The 21,043-nt window shown below is 42.4% G+C and overlaps 1 protein-coding gene and 1 pseudogene across 1 annotated transcript; one reads left to right on the top strand and one right to left on the bottom strand.

Annotated features, from left to right (window-relative positions):
• Positions 1 to 1,338: 1,338 nt before the first annotated feature.
• On the bottom strand, positions 1,339 to 2,540 carry COQ6 (coenzyme Q6, monooxygenase). The gene is made up of 2 exons (XM_042460365.1): positions 2,182 to 2,540; positions 1,339 to 1,514 (listed from the first exon to the last, which is right to left on the bottom strand). The coding sequence occupies exons 1-2, from the start codon at positions 2,411 to 2,413 to the stop codon at positions 1,339 to 1,341; spliced, it is 408 nt and encodes a 135-aa protein (XP_042316299.1). The 5' UTR covers positions 2,414 to 2,540.
• Positions 2,541 to 2,794: 254 nt separating this feature from the next.
• Positions 2,795 to 11,405, top strand: LOC121926945 (annotated as a pseudogene).
• Positions 11,406 to 21,043: the final 9,638 nt, after the last annotated feature.

The raw sequence follows: 21,043 nt of genomic DNA, 5'->3' as shown, positions 1-21,043 counted from the left end.
ATATAGGTAGGGTTGCCATTCATCAGGACCTCCAAACCGGGACAAATGTAGGACAAAATTTTCAAATATAGGACACTTTTTTTGTGCCCTACATTTGAATAGGAGCCTTGGAGGCTTTCCCTCTTGGCCTGGGCCCCATCCTCGGCAGGGGTGGAGCCCAAGCGGGGAGGGACTCCTCCCCTTCAGGGAGGCTTTCCCTGCAGGCCTGGGCCCCGCCTTTGGTGGGGGCGGAGCCCAAGCGGGGAGGGATTCCTCCCCTTCAGGGAGGCTTTCCCTGCAGGCCTTGGCCTAAGCTGCCAGGGAAAGCCTCTCTCAGCTTGCCATATCTCGCCCGGGGGCGGGGACAATCCCGGGGGCGGTGCCAAACTGGGGCGGGACCGTGCGGACCCGCCCCAAACCGGGAAAGTCCCGCCCCCAGGTGGGATATGGCAAGCCTAGATATAGGCCAGAGCAGGAAATTATGGTGGGTTTAGGGGCCCTTATGCACACTTTGGTTCCATTAGCAAATTGGTTCTCTAACTTTTTACATTGTGACGCCCTTTACATTTACATGTAGACATTGTGCCTCGTCCCACTCAACATAGTATATGGATAAAATATTTTGTTTAGTCTGTGTATTTTCATTCACACATTGATGTATATTCATATTTTAACAATTTATAAGGAAACAGTTCTCCTCCTTCTCCTCTTCCTTCTCCTCTTCCTCCTCCCTCAGGCAGAGGTTCCAAGCACCCTCCTTGCCTTTCTCTTCCCCACCAGGACAGAAGAAGTTTGGAAAGAGAAGTAGGGAGGCCCAGGCCTCCAGGTCTCATGTGCCGCCTGCATTGTTTCATAACCATGGCATTATGGGACATATCAGTCCCTCCCACTGGAAGTTGAAGTCCTATTTCCCCCAAAACCATTTTAAAAGTGAACTGCACTCCTTGGATAATCACCCTTGTCTCACAATACACACAGACCACCAAGCAATCATGAACAGGCACAAAGACACAATCTGGAAAGACTAGGGAATCAGCAGTACATGTATTAGAATGCCTTCACAAACTTTAGATGTTTGCTGGGAACACACACAGGATGATCATGACTCTGAAGTATCTACACAAAAGGTTTACCTGTACAACACTGTATCTGTACCAATAAGCCTTCAAATCAGTAAATTAACTTCCCCCAGTGACAGGCACAGTTGCACTCTGTTTTTGTAGGGGGCTTGGGACAGTGTCCAAAGATCATTCACCAATATCTGGAGCGCCAAACGATCCCCATCTCTGCTATACAATGTGCTATGTGTGATCATATTTTGTACATAAACATCACACACACTCTGTGCATTCATAGCATTCATAGCATGTCTCCAGGGAACTGGTGGATACTGTACTTACTACTGAGAAATGTGGTGGAGCCAGGTGTGATGGCACTAACTCTATTGCTGTAACTCTCTGGCAACCGCTCAGACATTTTCCTTGGACGAGCTTCAAGGAGCAGAATTTTCTTATCGCGAAGATGAACGTCGTGCCCTTGGAAAAAGAATAATTAAGAATTTCTTAACCTCTGGCAAAAAGAATTCAGACGTAAACAGCCCCGTTTTGGTGTTTTCCTTTAAGTGTGTTGAATTGCTTGTAACTCTTCCCAAGAAGGCAGAGGCACTTTCAGCTCAAGGACCAGATTCGGTTTCAGAGTAGTTCTCGGAAGTTGCATTCTCACTGCAGTCATCAACTCCAACACGTTTTAGCTTAAAACAGGTATGACAAAATAGGGACCATCATTCCTTTCACTGATGAGTCAGAGGCCAATTCCAAGGTTATACCCGTTGGTTACAACTCCTCCTCCTTTGCTCAGAACTCACCAGGGGCCAGCATCCGATGGTTCAACAACCAGCAGCAATCCTTTGCTGTTCAAAGGTTTTACTGCCAGTTATGAGGACTTAGCAGAGAGCAGTGCAGTTTAGTGGTTAGAGCGATGTCATGGTTGGCCAAGTAAACGGGCTGGGTGCCCTTGGGCAGTCACACTCTCTCAGCCCCAGAAGATCCCATGACAGGGTCGCCATCAGTCAGAAAGGACTTGAAGGCACACAACAACAACAACAACAACAACAACAACAGCAACAACCACAAGGGCCTTGCTGCCAGAACGAGGGAAAGGCGCAAGGTTTCAAACGAGGGCTCCGACCCACCCGCCGCCTACCCAGCGCCGCCGCCATGGCGGTCCCGACCAGGCCGCCCCCGGCCACCACCACGTCGTACACCGCCGTCGAGCCGCTGAGCCTCGCTGAGCCCCTCCAGGACGGAGCTCCGAGGGAGCCGCCAGGGAGACGCAGCCTCTTCCGACAGCCGCGGCTGGGCGACAACAACGCCGCCATGTTTGCGGATGTCACACACGGTAAGAACCGGAAGTGACGTCCCCACCAACGCTTCATAGACCACCGTCACGATTGTCCCCTAAGCTGTGCCCTTAAGAGACTTTGGACTTCAGCTCCCAGAATCCCATCCTATTGGCCAACGTGGCTGAGGCTTCTGGGAGATGAAGTCCAAAATCTGTTAAAGGGCACAGTTTGGGAGACCCGCCGAAAACAGGAAATGACATCACCAACACCTTGGCAACGAAGAGCGGACAACAGATCCCGACCAATGAGAGTCAGGCGTTCGGACAGGGAAGGCGGAACAGTGTGCTCATTGGTCGCCATGGGAGACTATCAAAAAGGGAGCGCGCGGCTATTGGTCGGCGTTCTGAGGGGCTTGTAAGGTTGCGGTGGCCGAGGGCTATGAGGAGGAGAGCGGTACTCGAGGAAGGAACGAGGATGACGGAGGCGGAGCTTCAGGGTGCAGCGGGCGGGGATGAAGCCGGAGCGGGGCTCTCGGAGGAGGCGGCGGCGGCGGCGGCGGCGATGGCACGGGTGCGGAGCTTGGCCCGGGAGGCGCCGAGGGCTGGTTCCGCTGGGTTTTATTAAGGCCGCTTGGTTTTCCATGAGGAGTTTGCAGATGGCTCCAGATTAAGAGGACAGCCCCTTCCCATAAGGAGGCGTTGGAGGGTACTCGCCCATAGGGAATAACTGGCCAGTGTTCAGTGTCTCCCTTTGGGCGAGTATTCGCCAATGGTTCCCTGTGGGCGAGTGTGATTTCTCTGTGGACAAGGGCTGCCCTTTGTTTTAGTCTGGCCTCAGATCAGGATCTTTCTTTTTCTGATACAGTTACCATCTTGGTAGATGAAGGCAATGCTGCGCAAGTAGTGTTCCTCGTTTCCAGTGAAGCCTTTGGCAAGGCCCTCCCATGGAAATCTTGCAAACAGGCCAGGAAAACGTGGCCTAGGCAAGGCAACTGTTACATGGATCTGTAATTGGTTGACCGGCTGAACCCAAAAGGTGCTCAACAATGGCTCTTTTTCATCCTGGAGAGAAGTGACCAGTGGGGTCCCACAGGGCTCTGTCCTGGGCCCAGTGCTTTTCAACATCTTTATCAATGACCTGGATGACAGAATTGGGAGCATACTTATCAAATTTGCAGATGACACCAAATTAGGGGGAATAGCTAATACCCCAGAGGACAGGATCAAGATTCAAAATGACCTGAATAGACTAGAAAGCTGGGCCAAAGCTAACAAAATGAAATTCAACATGGAGAAATGTAAGGTATTGCACTTAGGGCGGAAAAATAAAATGCACAGATATAGGATGGGCGACACCTGGCTGAATGAAACTACGTGTGAAAGGGATCTAGGAGTCCAAGTAGACTACAAGTTGAACATGAGTGAACAGTGTGATGCGGCAGCTAAAAAGGCCAATGCTATTTTAGGCTGCATCAATAGAAGTATAGTGTCTAGATCAAGAGAAGTAATAGTGCCACTGTATTCTGCTCTGGTCAGGCCCCACCTAGAATATTGTGTCCAGTTCTGGGCGCCACAATTCAGAAAGGACATTGAGAAACTGGAGCGTGTCCAAAGGAGGGCGACAAAAATGGTGAAAGGTCTGGAAACCATGCCTTATGAGGAGAGACTGAGGAAGCTAGGTATGTTTAGCCTGGAGAAAAAAGGTTAGAGTGATATAGCACTATGTAAATATTTGAGGATGGAGCAAGATTGTTTTTTGCGCTTCAAAGAATAGGATCCAGTGGAAATGATGCAAGCCTCAGGAAAAGAGATCCACCTCAACATTAGGAGGAACTCCTGAGAGTAAGGTCGTGTTGACGGTGGAACACACTCCTTCCTCGGAGTGTAGTGGAGTCTCCTCCTAAGAAGACTTAAACAGAGACTGGAGGGCCGTCTGCCGCATATGCTTTGACTGCGAGTTCCTGCATGGCAGAATAGGGTTGGACTGGATGGCCATTGTGGTCTCTCCAACTCTGGTTCTCTTTACTCACACTGCAGAAATAATCCAGTTTGACACCACTTTAATGCCATTGCTCAGTGGTGTGGAATCCTGGGAACTATGGTTTGTTGTGGGCACCAGAATTCTCTGACAGAAAAGATATGTCTCCCCAAATTAAATTCCCAGGATTCCATAGTAATTGTGCACCACCAGTCACAGTGGTGTCAGATTGGATTATTTCTGCAGTGTGGATGCAAGCTAAGATGTTTTTAATAATATATTGGTAGACTCATGGTTTATTTTAAATATTTTAAAACACATTTTCTAAAATAAAAAAATGCCTGAAGCACAACATAACAACAAAAACCACACATTACAGCCAAAACAATAGAAACAGGATAGCCATAATCAAAACTACTCTTCATCCCAAAAACATTCACTGTATGCAGCCCAGTGCTTACATCATTTGGTAATTAATCTTATGGAGTTCAGGGTTCACTTGCAAGTGGCTGTGCATAATAGAATCAAGGGTGTAGCATATCTATAGTCAATCACTTGTTGAAAATAATAACCATGATCAAAATTGAAACATTTGGTGAGAGGGTGTTATATTTGTAACAAACATTATTTTTAAAAAACCTTCTGTGTTTGATGTCTTTGTCTTTTTATTCTGATTGGTGCAGGTTTTTTCAGTTAAAGGACAGTCAAATTCCAAATCGGATGTAGAAGAGGTCAGAAGTAAACTGATGGATTTCCTCAGTCGGATGAGGACCACATTAGCTCTTCGAGTTCTGATAAGGGTTTTTATGACACACTTCAGACCAGAAAAAAGCAAAAATAGACAGTATTTGCTAGAACTAGGTCTTATGTACCAGACAAAACTGGAAGAACATCCACAAACTATCCAAGGAAGAGAAGGAACTGGAAGACTTTTCCAGGACAATGGAAGACTGGTGTTGTCAACAAAGTACCATGAAGCTAGGGTAAGATGTACACAGTGACTTCTTGTTGTTTTTTTCCCCATAGCAATAGCAGGAGATTGTATTGGGGATATAATGTAAAATCTATAACAATGTTCCCCTAACATTACAGGCTTAAAATAATCAGTATGCTTAAAAATCTCCTTAGTATGCAAGTGTCCGAAAGATATACAAATTATTTAATTTATTCAGAGTTAAACATTCTCAGATATGATCTTTCACTTTCCTCTTGTGCCCTTTGTACCTTATACTCAGGTCTGGGAACATAAGAAGGTTCAACTCTTGACTGACCTCACTTTAGATAGCTCAGAGCGAGCATAATCATTATTTACCTCCAAGCCTTTTTCAAAACCATTGAGTACCTCAGCTACTTGGACTCCTCTATCACAATCCTCAGCCCTTCAAAATGACATTGCGAGAAGCTCGCAAAAAGTCTCAGTTGTTAAAATCACACACACGGCTTGAACTTGAGACAACCACATATAAAAACAGAGCAGAAGAAGCCGAAGCCAGAAACAGTTAAGGGCCCAACCTGTGCCTGCACACTCAATTTTTGCCTCTCTACCAGGAAATCATGGAAAAGAATGAAATGCGTAGACAAGTGGAACACAGAAGAGAAGGGAGCTGCTCCTTTCAATGCAAAAAATTCAGCCTTTCAGGAAAAAGAAGAAAAGAGAAAGGTGGCCATCCGCCAAAAGCTCTGGACATAATGGGTTCTGCTAACAAAACAGCACCAAAAGTCAGGAAGAAGATCCCCAGGTCCACTTTTGAACCAATTTTTGGGGATAAACTTAAAGGTAAAGATTTAATGTATATTCTAGAGAAAGATTCATGTCTGACTTTGTAACCACATTAGTGGCAGGTGTTAATATTGTATTCTTCCTCTGTGGGAGAAGCTAACTGCTACACTTACTCAGTATTGATCAGAACAGTGCAAAGGAAGAGAAAGAACGTTTATTATTTTATGGTATACCCTGCCCTTCAGCCCTATAGCTATCAGAGAGGCTTACATATTATTTTTTTTAATTAGATGGTTCCCTAGCCCCACTCAAAATAATTTCCTATGTAAGAGTAAGTATGATGAGCAGAGGAATGAGCAATAGCCAGATTCTTGATTGACCAACAAGCAAAGTGATACCATTGCATTTGATCTCAGCCTCCAGGTGAAGGTAATACAAACCGCCTCTGAACAAATCTGCCTAGAAAACCCTGATAGGTTCACCTTAGGTTGCCATAAATCGGAACGACTTGAAGGCACACAACACAGATGAAAAGGAACTTTCTATTGCTATGGCTTTGTTTGCTAGGTAATCAGAGTATTTTAGTATATTTACCCCCATTAACAAATAAAGGATGAAAAGAGTTTTGGATAGGGTCTTTTGGGAGAATTTGTTGGGTCAAGGTGAGGGTCAGTTGTGGGGAGGTTAGCTGGTTTGTTAGGAGCCTAGCAGAAGCTTGATTGTGGGACTAGAAGTGTCTCTTGTTTCTATTGTAGTTTTTGTGATCTTTTGTCTTTCATCATCTATGCAGTCAAAGGCTTTGTATACTCTATAAAGCAAGTGCTGATTTCTTTTGGAATTCCTCCATTAGCCATTGTATATTTGCAATGTGATCTCTGGTGCCTCTTCCTCCTGAACCCTGTTTGAACCCTGGGATTTCTCTCTCCATGTATGGTTGGACCTTATGTTGCAGAATTTTGATCATGATTTTGCTTGCATGGGAGATTAGTGCTAGGTTCTATAGTTTCCTGTATTCTCTTGTGTCTCCTTTTTTGTGGATGAGGATGTATTATGAACGCTTTCCAATTTGCTGGCCATCGTTTTTGTTTTCCATATTGTTGACATATGCTGGTTATCACTAGAGTTGGCTCTGTCAATGTGGATGCAACAGTTCTATTGGAATTTCATCTGTTCCTGGAGTCTTGTTTTTGTCATTTCCTTTATTGCAGCTTCCACCTCAGTTTTTAGAATTTGGGTTCATTTTCATATGGCTCTCTCTTGTCCATGTGTCCTTCATGTTGTCATCTCTTTTATATAACTCTTCTGTGTATTGCAGCCATCATCTTTTATTCCTTCCTGGTCTTGATTATGTTTATTTTATTGTTGTTAGAGCATCCCGGTCCTTGGTTTGAACTTTTCCTTTGATTTCTTGAATCTTGTGGAATAGGTCTCTTGTTCTTCTCTTTCTGTCGTTGTCATCTGTTTCTTTACATTTGGTCGTTGTAGTAGTTTTCCTTATCTTTGCACACTAGCCATTGTACTGTTGCATTCATGGTTCTTAGTTATTCCGGTCTTATTTTATTCCTATCTCCTTTTTTTGTTTTGTTCTCTTCTTTCCTTTATTCCTTGTAGCGTTTTAACTGTCATCCAGGGATTCTTCACTTTCCTGTCTGTTGGAAGTGTCTTTATGCAGCATAGGTGATAACAAAACCAAGTCAAGGTAACAGTTGCAAAAAAGGACATAAACACAAACTTGGCCAAGTTGAGGGGATGTGATTGATCATGATGCATTTTAGATTTTGAGGTTTTTTCTTGCTTCTCAGACAGCCATAAACGTGCCTTAATTATTATTATTATTTCATTTAGGAAGTAAATGTTTCATTAGTACTATTTACATTATATTTAAAAACCCTAGTGGTTTCCAGGTTTTTTACTGTGACATCAGCTTAATTTACATACTTCTTTCCCAGCCGAGTGTTTTATGTGCTTTTGCTTAATCCCAGAAGCGGAACTTCTAAGAAAAATCCGTATCCAAAGAGAGCCAAGGATTTACTGGAAAGCTCCTGGCACCTATAGAGCTTGGCATAGACAAGACAGAAACAATACAAATTGCCACCAAAAACAGGGAACAAAAACTGAGCTTTCTACAGGAGAATTTCAGTTTTAAACCAAGAATTAACACATCAGTGCCTGACTTTAAAGGACTTTACGGGCTTTCCAAAGAGATGCACTAAGCAAACGAGAAATCAAAGAAGCAACCCATAATAAACCATTCCAACTGAGAACACTAATCCAACTGCAAACATCAGGAGATGATGGTGAAAAGGAATATTTGAACCTCCTTATTTACCCTACTTCATGTTTACAGTGCAATAATTTGGACAGGAGTGAGTCCTTACATGGGGGCAAAAAGTGTTGTGGAATAAGAGGAACCATAGACACTAGTGACACTTCTGTTAAAATATAATTGCTTTCTTTGGTGGCACAGTGGTTAAATTGGCCGTTACTTCTGCAGCCACTCAGCCACAAGTGCCATAAGCCAGGGGCTCAGGTTCACTCAGTCTGGCATCCTTTCGTGGTCACTAAATGAGTACCCAGCTTGTTAGAGGACAATTAGTTTTCACCATTGTAATCTGCTTAGGGAGTGCTAAGTGTACTGATAAGCGTATAGAAATGTCTTGCTATTGCTGTCTTTTGGAAGAAGTACCATAATATGAAGGAAGCAGGGACAGATTGCTAAAAATTGGAGTAAAATCCAAAATGGGGGATGGGAGGTCAAGATAGAAGAAGATGCCACTTCTAAGCTTTGCAATCACATTGGCCAGAACAGAGGTGAGAAGAATGGCCATTTTCCAATGTTTCCCCCCTTCCACTGCCTCCAGTGGAAAAATGTTTCAAAACTTGGGTAAATTACCTTTTAACAGCTCCCCAAATTCCTTAGCTAAAATAGCTCTAGAAGGCTTCATCCTGCATAGAGGTGACTACTAGGGATTCACAAGGGTTCTGTCCTGGGTCCATTGGCAACATTTGCATAAGTGACTTAGATGATGGAATAGAGGGCATTCTTACCATTTTGCAGAAGACATCAAATTGAGAAGGGGTAGTTAATACCCCAGAGCAAGAGCAGAATTCAGAATGATCTAACTATTGGGATTGCTGAGCCAAAACTAACAAAATGAAATTCCAGCAGGAATAAATGTAAGGGTACTTCTGGGACAAGAAAACTGAAATAAACAAATTTCAGGTGACACTTGGTTTGAAAGTGTACATGTGAAACGATCTAGGGGTCGTAGTGGGCCACTAGCTAAACATGAATCCTGAGTGTGATATGGCAGCCAAAAACCCAAATGCAGTTCTAGACTACTCAGTAGAAGCATAGTACTGACAAAAGCAAAGTTCCCTACCCTCCTTCCCTTGACACCTCTTGAAAATGCTACAAACAGATTATTATTCCCCCCAGATTTGGTGAAACACCTTCTGTATGCAGATCTCTGCTCACAGAAGGTGCCCATCTGAATTTTTCAAGGATCCATCTCTCCATAACACAATTTATCCAGTTCGCATGTTCTCCAACCGTCGGGGCTAACTTTTGGGGGGATTTGGAGGGAAAAAGAGGCAGGAAAGACCTTTACTACCCCAATATAAATGCCTAAATCTGGAGCCAGTGCATGGGATTGCAAACACACACACACAAATATGAGAGTGAGAGTGACTATACAAGTAAACAAGTGTAAAAAGTGTTTTAAAAATCAGCATTGCTTTCAGGAAGTGAAGCAACCTTTCAAGGCACCAGTAAAAGAAGCCGGTCTTTGATCTGTCTTTCATCCCTCCCACCAATACACTTCAGTTATATAACAGATGCAGTGAGAAAGAGGGAATCTGCTATTAGGTGAGTATAATATTCATGATTATTCCATGAACAATCTAGGTAATATGCTCAAGATTTTGATGCAATTTCGTAAGAAATAAGCTCGTTAATTTAGACTTATTTCTTATAGAAATGGCATAAATTCTTCTAGGTAACAACTCTAAATCAGATTCGAGTTGACCTGGACAAAGTAAAGTGGGGAAGTTAATGTGAAAGCTGACCAGGATGAAAGGTTCTGGTCAGTTTGGGATTGGCTTCACCTTTCAGTTCCAGGTCACCATATAAAAAGGCTTAACTATTTTTAGGTACATGGCAAGGGGGTGGACTGGATCGCCCTTGGGTCTCTAACTCTATGATTCTATAAAGTTTGAGATCTCAAATTTGACTTGAGGTGCCATCAGCCAAACCTCTTTCCTTACTGAAGACTAATACATCTTCGCATTATTCAGTAACTTTGTTTCATCTAGAAAACCGGTCTGACCTTCATTGATTTCTAGTTTGGGGGTGATTTCATTTTGGTTAAATGTGTTTTGTCTCCACATCCTTAATAGACTTCCCAAGAGGATAAAAAATACAAGGAGAATGAAGGGTTTTCGCTGGGCTGAGCTGCAAAAAGAAAAATGTCAAGTTGGCGTAAGTCTGTGAATTCCCGAGCAAAAGCCATGGATCCCCATAAAACTTGAGGAATTGCACAAAGAAAAGCCTGAACAGAATTGGTCAGTATTCTGATTGGATTTGGGTAACACATTATTGGAACAAAGCTGTATTAGTAAAGGGTTATTGCATAGTACAATGGAAAACAATAACTTTAAAAGGATTAGAGAAGGATAATGGAATACAGTGGCATGTAGCAAGGTTTGGCACTCATAGCCTCTGAGTAGAGCCAAAACATTAAGACATTCTTACGTTTACAATTGTCCATATAGGTTATGACAACACAACTAAAACTAAATTGCTGAAATTTGGCCACAACCATGTAAAAATAAAATCAGATCTGTTAGAGAAAAGCCTTGAAACAGCCATGCTGATCATCTACTGGTACCATAAACTCTGCTGGCTCCAATGCCATTGAAGTGGTAACAAACGAAACATTCCTTCCAGTTTAGACTAAAGCCCAGAGTGGATGCTCTGTCCCATTGACAACAGACCCAACAGCCAACAATGGTTGCTGGGAGAAGGCGCAGATCCTTCCAGACACGCAACCCCTCTCGTCAGATAGGTAGACGCACTATTGTTGGTTTTAAAAAAAATAAAAACTGCAAGTCTACAGCAACTTCGGTACTTCTGCAAGCAGAACATCTACATGTGGCAACAACTTCTCTGGGCAGATGGCTATTCCTGAAGTGTCCCAGTCACAGCAATTAAGAGTGCATTATGGATTGAGTGAAATCATGCACAATCGAGACAGTTTCTAATACTAAGAACACTCTATTTTCAGGCAGAGTGACCAAAAAAGAATGAAAGAGTATAAAAAAAGAACTAGACGAGATGAAGATCGAGTGAAAAATCGACCGTATCTTTTTGAACAGACACAAAGGTAACCTATAGTTTGAATTAATGATCAAAAAAAGAAATGCTAGCAAAAACCTGGAGAAAGAATATGAAGGCAAAGGACTGTTGTTTTATTCACAGATTAACCATATATAAGTCTTTAAAACAAGGCTGGGATCATGGCCCTGAAATGGTGTTTGACTGGCACTCCCTTCAGCCAAACCCACATAGCTACTGGTGAGGAATGCTGGAAGTTGCAGTTCAAAAATATCTAGATTGCAGATTTATTCATGCCTGATGTCAAAGGTAGGAAAATAGGATTGAACACTAAGGAAGCAGGGTGTTTTCCATGTAATCAAAAAATATGAGTTTGGATATATTGCTGCATTTCCTCAAATGTACACAGTTTTAAAACACACTTCTAATATAGGATGAGATATCCACCTGCCTTCCTAGTTTAGAAAATACTTTGAATTATTCCCTTAAGGGAAGAGGGTCTGCTAAATGTTTCACTTTGATTCTGGCAGCGTGCTCGGCAGGGAGCACAGAAGCCTTCGAGAAACCTTGCAGCAGTTTGGGGGATGAAGAAGTGTAAGAAACAAAGGGAGAGAAACCACTGACCCAGAACAAAGGAGAAGTCTGCAACCAAATGTATGTAAAGGACACAGAATACATGAGCTGAAAATAAAACCAATACATACAGAGCAATATAATCCAGCCAAAGACGGAGTGTTAAATTGAATTACCCATGAAAAGACATTTCAATCTTTGTTAACCTGTGAAGCTCTGCAGGAGTGTTACCAAGCATAGGTGTTCTTGGGGTTTTAAACATTGTCTTGAAGCAAGGAACCAAGTCCCTAATTCTCCCAAACCGGTGTGGTCACATCGTGTAAAGCACCATGTTGGCGCGTACAGGGTTAAGGGCATGGCAGCACGACGACCCTAACTAGTAAGTGCGTGCCATAACAATGGACGCGCCCGAATATGGACACCCCACTGTGACGTGATGGATGCTAGCGTCTGCACTGCACAAATCTGTGAGGTCACGCGTGCGCCCTTGCACACTTGCGACGTCCGGCCCTGCGGGCAAAAAGAAACCTGCTTTCGGGGTTCTTTTCCTCCAACAGGGAAGTCTGTACCACACAGTCCAGAGCTATGGCAGTCTAGAGCAGTGTTTCCCAAACCTGCCTTCCAGCATTTTTTGACTCGCTCCAGAATTCCAGTCCTTGGCAAGAGTGCTGCTTCTGGGAGCTGAGTCCAAAACCTTGTAGGAGCAGAGTTTGGGAATCACTGGTCTAGAGCTATAAACGGGGGAATGAGACCACTAACTAGACCACCCGAAGGACTGCGGAGGCTGTAGGAAGTCTTGGAAGCGCTCTCCTCACTACAGAATCTTTTGCCATGATTTAGGATGCTCTGCAGGGCTGTGTGTGTACGTAATTATTGTTTTGCCAAAAATTCACTGGCTGATCTTAGTTGAGTAACACTATCCAAAAATACCTTGTAGGGGTTTGGAGGGCATGATGGAAGCACATATGTACGATCTTAGAAATTGGAGGGGAATTGAAATATGATCGTGTATTGCAGCTATGGCTATATTCAGTGGAGGTAGATTCAAAACAATGTCATGTAGCTGCATCAGTAGCAAAGGGATCTTGGAGCTCCTTGAGTCTAGAAAGTGTTGGAGTTAAGCTTTGTAGCTTAAGTCTATTTATCAGATGCAGAACACTTCGTGTCTTAAAAAGAGGCAATGTCAGCTTACCATCTGAAAGTTTGAAATCATTGTTTTTAATCAACAGATCCTACATCAGACAAGGAACAGAAGTTGGTACATAAAGGAACTGTCTCAAAGAAGGACAGAGAAGGAACTAGAATAAGTAGGAATCTAGTGGATCTTCCATGTGCCACAGCTCATTCTTTAAACAAATAAACAGTTCAGATTTAGCAACATCTGCAGTGTAAAAAGCTGAGCTAATTCAATTTATACATGTGTGATCATGCTATGTGGTCACTTTAGGTAATTTTGCACTCCTGCTATGCGACACATCTCGTGTCTCTCACCTGCTTGTGCATGCACATGATGATACCATAGATACTTTGATGCAACTAAAGGAAGTTTCCTGCTTCAGGGCAGAAAAGAGGAGTTACTAAACAGCAGTCTTCTGGCTATCTTTCTCTACAGATAAAAAATTTGGGAAACTGGGCTTTCCTCTTCAGATGAATCACTTGTAGTCTCAGAAAAAGGTGGCTGATCAGTGCTTCTAAGCTATCGATGTTGAGGCTAGTGACGGTTTTTTCTCCACTAGCAAGGATTGGTACCAATTTGGCCCTTTGACTAACAATTCTTTCTTGAGCAAACTTCCCAGGTAACCAGCAACGCTAATGGCCTGGACCAACATTGGTCACAAACCACCACTTAAATTCTCTGTCTCAAACCTTCTGCAGGGGCTAATAAAATATATATTTGCCTAGGCAACTGGACTTGCTGCAAAACGCTATTCTATTCATGCAGGTTTTATTGGAAGAAGATCCCGAAATTAGCGACTGTGTGTAGACAACAGAACAGTTAAAATGGCCTACTGCATGAATCCTGTTGGTGCGCTACAGTAGCAATTGCACTTTTCCCAGAGTTTTTATGTGCTGGTGAGGAAAACATACATATTTTGCTAGCCCAAACAAACTTATTTCCAGTGCCTTGAAGGTAGTGCCCCAAAATGAATTCTGGGACAACGTTTCATTTTCACCCATGGAACAATTCTCAGCTAGGGAAAAATGTAGGGCATGCTTTATTTGATCTTTATAAATGAGCCAAAATTAAAAAAAAATGTGAACTTGAGGTTTGAGACAATGGCATTGGGAGGCTTTATTCACCTAGGATTCTCACGAAGAGCTCACCATAATTATCTAGGCCATACAATAGTTCATCTGTCGTAATTTTGCAGAGAGCTATGTAACCTCAGACGGTTGACAATGCATCTAGATCACAGAATGGAAGGGCCAAAGGATTATCTAGTCCATTCTCGCCATGCGGAAACACACAATAAAGCACTCCTGACAGATGGCCCTCTAGGCCTTTGTTTAGAACCTCCAGAACGAAATGCCAACACCTCGAGGTAGCATGTTTATTGTCAAACAGGGGTTGATATATGGATGAGTTGCCTGAGTCGATCATTCCATTGTTTCAGATTGTTTGCCTCAAATAATAATCCTAACAAATCTAGTTTAAAATATGTTCTGATTTAATGCCCCAAGCTATTCATCTTCCCAGAGAGCCGGGGGGGGGGGGGGGGGGGGGGGGGGGGGGGGGGGGGGGGGGGGGGGGGGGGGGGGGGGGGGGGGGGGGGGGGGGGGGGGGGGGGGGGGGGATGCTGTAATTCTGTCCCTCATATAGTTAAGGCCAATCATGATACCACACGCCGTAAATGCATGCTTGCTGCCACATATACATTCTTAAGTAGAATTTAACATACCATATTTTGTTGCTACATGGAAATCAAAATGCTTTCATGCTTTTATAATTATTTTGAAAAAAAATAACCGAAAATTAGCACAGCCAGGGAATATTTTTTGGAAAGAAAGAAGTCAAAGATTTTGTGCAGTATTAGAAAAAATCCACAAAAAAGGCAATATTTTTATTAAGATTTTTATTAGTGCACAAAACATGAGCAAGTTCCATGATTTCTAGGGAAATAGCCAATTTGCCCCATGTCGCAGCAACATCTGCATAGGCACGGTACAATTTAACCCTTTAAGGCCTGTGGATTTTTGTACCTTCTTTTAGGCTGTTGTTTTAAGAGTAGTCCTTCACCCATTTTGCCTAACAAAAGAGTGCTAGAGAAGCAAAGGTTGCTCATTATTAGTGGCATTGGTTAACTTAAAATTCAAATGTAGAGTTTAGAACCTGGTTCCATTCTCCCTTAATAAGAGATACCTCTTGCCCTGTGTTGTGGTGTGGTGGGATGCCTCAAGTAAATTTTTACTTATGTGACCCTACGGTATGTATCATAGGGTTTTCTGTAGTTTTCCAGAGAGGGTTTGCCAGGACATCCTCTGAGCTAGGAGTGTGATTGCTAAGGTCACCCGTGTTTTCTTATCCGAGTGGGGAATCTAACCCTGACCTCCGGGTAGAGTCCAAACACTCAAACCTCTACACAAACACTGGCTTTCAAATAGTAAACATGTAAATACTAAAACTAGAAAAAGAACCATGCTTTCAGTATGGTTGGGAAACTTGAATGTTTTCCAAACAACCAGATATCAAATCATGATCTGAACTGGCACAATATTTTCTCATTTTCCGCTATATCATTGTCCCACTTGTGAGTAATGATAAAGTAATACGTATTCAGATTTCGGCCTGTGTGCACAAAACAGGAAGCAAGATGACTCCGGCTTAAGCGGGTGTAATTTTGTGAAGGAAAAATCAAAAGTCATCCAAGGCAATAAATAAACGGCTTGAGTGTTGGATAGGACATGGGAGACTGAATCCAAATCACTTACCATGGAAAATCGTCTGGGGACCTTGGGCAAAATCCTCTCGCCTCAGAGGAAGGCAAGGCAAAACCCCCTCTAAACAAATTTTATCAAGAAAACCCCAAGAAGATCATATATGGAAAAAAACAATTGAAGGTGACAGAACAACAGTAAATTTGCCTTATGCCAAGTATTTTATGCTCCTGATACCCATATGTAAAATTCAACAAATTGCAGTGTGCATCATTTTCTCTAGATTGTACCAAATAAACTTTTAAACTTCCTCATACTGACTTAAGAAACTTCTCATGGTATAAGGAATCTTAAAGTGTTTTGATGGAACGGATCAGTTATGCATTTTTTGATACTGAAGCATAGTGTCTTACCAATTCTTAAACCAAAACTGTTTTTAATAATACCATTCAAGTTTCCTTCAACGCCAGGACAAGTAATTTCTGCCCCCTGCTCTTTTCTTCCTAGTTTTTAAAGGTATTTAAAATCAACAATTATAACCAGGAAACAATCTCTTTCTTCTCTTTGTTTGAATTCTCGTGCAGTAATAAACATTTTAAATATAGTATTTACTAGTTTTATAAACATTAAATTGCACAAAGATACAGCAGCTGATCTTTAGAGTAGGCACCCGGACCTAAATAGGGTTGTTTGAGCCATTAACAAAAAATAAATGCACACTTAAGCACATCAGGATGAAGTACAGTTTATTACAAAAAAGAGACAGAATAGTTTCTAACTATGATGTTTTTAAATTAAAAGCATAATGGAATTAAATATTACAGCGCTAAGTGGGGTGTCTGAGACAATCTCTGAAAACATCAGGTCTCAGTTTGGAACAAAGCAGCATTGGAAGGTATCATAAGCAAGGGGAAAGGAAGTCCAGCTCAAAAGAGTACCACAGAACCACCCATAACTCAGAAGCGATTGGTGCAGATCACTACCATCTAAAGATACTCTAACGAAGAAGAGAAAGTCAAACAATGCGAGCTAGGAGAGAAATAAGGGGGGGACTACTATAAGATAATGTCTGGGACTTAACACCAGTTTTAATGGAACACACCACTGTTCAGCTGTGAAAGCTCTGAATCCAACCTTCAGAAAACAGGCATTCCAGGTTGAAGGAAACCGTATTTTGAGGCTTCAGTCAGAGTGGCCATGAGAGTGCCAATCAGTGGCACTGTACAAATCCTGTAACGCAGCAAATGGCTTTTGGGAACACTACACAGGTCTGCCTAGCTTCAAAATGTGTAGGATCCACAGACTTCCTCTTCTTTTGAATCTCTGAAAAGATAATTATACTCCACACTTTTAGATGAAAGGTGTTAAATAAACAAAGTTTTGAAAATTGAAAGTAAGAGGACAGTAGTCCACCAATGTTTCCATCTTCCAATGATATGTGCAGCTGGGAACAAGCCTTGTACTCCTTACTCCCTCTGTGCACAGTCCATAAAGTGCCTCTGAGAGATGAAACATAGTCATGCATCCCATATCAAAACAATCCAATCTAGTGCAAAATCAAACACCAGTGCCAAAATTTCTTGCCTCCCAGTCTACAGTGCACTTAAAACCAGTCCAGAGATTCTAAAACACTGTAGGTTTTTGGTTATACCCGAGGAGGGAGATAACCCCTGGCCCCCTCCGTATTCATGACTGAAGCCTTCATAGCCAATGAACCTTGATTACTTCTGAAAGAAGGAGAAGGAAAATCAAACTGATTCGTGTAGAGAAATCTGACATTGAGTAACTAGAAGAAATAAAGGCACCCAGATCCATCCAGTCATGAGAAGAGGAAAAAAAATAGTTGTTGAAAAAAAAGAAGAGTGCAGGCTATAACACGTATATTGGACCAAGTTATGTTCATACAAGAAGTGGTGTGTGTGTGTTTAAAACCTTTAAATTCATTTTATTTCCCCATGAAATGCTCCAGTGCGGAAGGGATCAACAGCCCTCAGAGTTGCTGAACGCAATCCAACATTTCGTGCTGGCTAGGGCTACTGGGATTGAGGCCAACAACCATTGAAGGGTGTGCGATCGCATCCTCCTCTAGCATAAGGCAAAATGATGTCTGCACTGCAAAAGCATCATTGAGGAGTACTTTGTCTATGCCAGATGACATGTATTTGCATTATCTCTTGGAAACGCATGTCAATTGTGCAATCACCGATAGTATTGCAGGGTTACACTCGTCATTATGAAGCTAATCGAGCATGGAGGTGAGAGCACTCACTCTCAAGCTAAACCGACGTAAATCAGACTGTGATGTCTATGACAGTCGCCAAATGTATGCTACTCAACTATGCCGATCACCTTTTGTCTCAGTTAATAAAAAAAAACAAATAAAAATAATTTGTAAGAGACTAAGACTATATATTATTTGAAAACAAGAATTTATGCACAAATGTAGACTCTACTACTCACCAGTTTTATTTCATACTTAGAATCATGTTGTAATCCTGCACATCTCAACAAGAAAAAAAAAGAAGCTTCCTGAAACACTGGGAATTATGCTTTACAAAACCAAAATATAGTTCTTCGACAACCTGTGAACACTGAGCAAAGATGGACTCAAGGAGTGCCTTGATACTGACTGGGCATCGAGTGAGATGGCAAAAACCACATCGGCACAGAATGGAGAGAATTGTTGTTGCTTCGGCAAGAACCTCTGCTATTAAGCAAAGAAAAATTACATTTGTTTAAATGCCTTTTTCCTCAAGGAACTTAAAAGGGACATTTGTTAAGGCTGAAACAACATGCATGTGGGTTTTAGGAGTTATCCAACTTCCTCGTGTATTTCTATCCAGAAAGAAAATGTACAGATTACGGGATACAGGAGAAATCAAATTTCAGTCAATAAAATCAGACAATAAATACATGGGCAGAAGGGAAAAACTTCACCAACAGGAAGTAACTACTTTTAGACAGAGATAAAGGATATCTGGTTTGAAGAACAGAACAGGACATGTAACAAACTCCTATTCTTCCTCAGACCCTACCACTCCAGGTGGATGCATACTGATAAAGCATTTACTACTATCATGCCCCTCCAAAGTATTGGAATACTAATAGAGTTTTAAGGCAGTTTAGAAAATTATCTTGATTACCTCCATAACCCTTCAATATTAATTGAATGAAATAGCTACATCCAATGAAACAGGCCAATATTTCAAGCTTTTAGAAAGAAGAACCCTCCCACCTGTTCATCCTCAGGTAGGTCCTTTCTATTAAACAAACATTTTCTCACCTCTTTACCAAAATTGATTCTGTGGGCAGGTGCAAGGATTCCACCCAGCTGGGAGGAGACTATTGACACCAGATTCTGCTGTGCACTCAGACCTTCCAACAACTATGCCATCAGCGATTATGTTGCAAAAAAGAAGATCTGGATTTAACTGTTACTATGGCCTGCACCACTGCTCAGCCCACCATGGCCAAAATAAAGGCGTTCTCTCTACCTACAATCTAAATGTGAAAATTGTTTTTCACTCATCCTTACTTAAAAGTGTCCCCTTGGGGCATGGAAATAGATTATCAGAGAAGGACAGCAAAAAGTGGGAATTTATAAGGGAGCTCTGACTAAATAGATGATCGTCATTACGCTGAAAAGCAGGTCAAATTTAGGATTATTTTAAAAGCCAGAAACCATCATGTGTTATATCAACATCTTTTCTATTTAAAAGGTTTTTATTTGCCTACGGTCATCTCATGCTATACTCTTCCTAAAAAGATCCCATTAGTCACCAAACTCTCCAGGCTACTTTCTAAAACCCAGATTGAGAAACAAGCTGAGTCAGAGGTAATTTTCTGCCTCTGGAACCGGGCGGTGCCGATTTCCAAAATTCCCCTTGTGGGGCCAGAAAAAGGGACACTGAAGGAACTGGCGGAGCTGAGGGCACGCTTACCCACCATGGTCTAAATTGACCCATCCTCTACACAAATTCAGGAATTCTACCTGTTTGTTAATGGTTGTCTGTTGCAGTCATTCCAAACTCTAGAATGATGTTTTTTCATAGCACATTCTGCTCCACTTTGGAAAGTCTTCCAATATTGACATGGTGTGGCTTTACCCTGAAGGAGACAAAAAGCTATTAAAGGAGGAAGTGAAACTTTCATTCTCAGCGGGCTGAAGCAACAATCCAACACCATGGGTTGAATCCTTATGCCATCTGTCAAAGCAGTTAGTATTTGATATCTATCAACTCTACTGTTTAGGATTAGATACAAGTCAGAGCAATTTTGTAGGCGGACTTAAGTGATCTGGAGTCTCAGGTCAGTACTCCAAAATCTTGGGCTTACTAGATAAGACAGGCCAGATGAAACTTTACCATCTTGTATATGAAGTATGCAGGTTTGAGTGGTTCAAGGAAGAAAAATGAGCAAGTTGGTCAAGATGTAAAAAAAGAATAAGAGGGGAAAGAGGAGTATCAGTATTTATTCAAGGCCTAGGAGTATCTACTACATATCCAAATCAAAGACATAACCAGTAGTCTGGGGATCAGCGTAAAGGAATCTGACACCTTAAGGCTAATGAAAGAAAAAAGTGTAGCATATGCTTTGTAGGATGCCAAAACAGATAGGCTGAATGAGCAGCTTCCGGCCACTTCAGGGGTGTGGTGTTCATATGATGCACGCCCCCAGAAGCAGTTGGGCATTTACCGAGGTGCCTGAAGCGCTGGACAAAGAAGCAGGAGAAAAACCACTGCGTGGCTGACTCTGGCTGATAGCGCCTGCTGAGAACAGGCCATATGGTGCCCAGACACAATGGTGCATTGTTTGCGCAGTGATTGTTTATGCAAGTAAGTGGGTGCGCAGGGTGTCGGAAAGGGTTGGGCAGAAGAAGAAAGCTATAGTGGCTTCTGGCGCACATCAGCAGTGTTGGGAGGAAAGGGGGGAAATGGGATGGCGCAGTTTGACTGTGAATGCCCCATTTGGCAGGCCGTCTCTAGACAAAGTGGGGTGGTTCAGACTATGGGTATTAGCCATTAGGGAGTCCAAGTGTGGTCAGCATGTTTCTCATGAATTGGGAAAACCCAGAGGTAAGTTGGTTTTTTCTTCTCTTCTGCTCAGGGCCCTCATCTACAAAAGATTAGGCCAAATTCTTTCTCTCAGTCTCAACATGCGCAAGTGCCTTTACATATTGTCTCCAAGAGTTACCTGTATGTCTCAACTCAGAGGATGGTTCCCTTACTGAAGGACACCATGG

The sequence above is a fragment of the Sceloporus undulatus genome, chromosome 1 (genome assembly GCF_019175285.1).
Source record: "Sceloporus undulatus isolate JIND9_A2432 ecotype Alabama chromosome 1, SceUnd_v1.1, whole genome shotgun sequence".
Classification (NCBI taxonomy): domain Eukaryota; kingdom Metazoa; phylum Chordata; class Lepidosauria; order Squamata; family Phrynosomatidae; genus Sceloporus; species Sceloporus undulatus.
The sequence above is the reverse complement of the archived record's forward strand: the minus strand, read 5'-3'. Positions and strand labels throughout refer to the sequence as shown.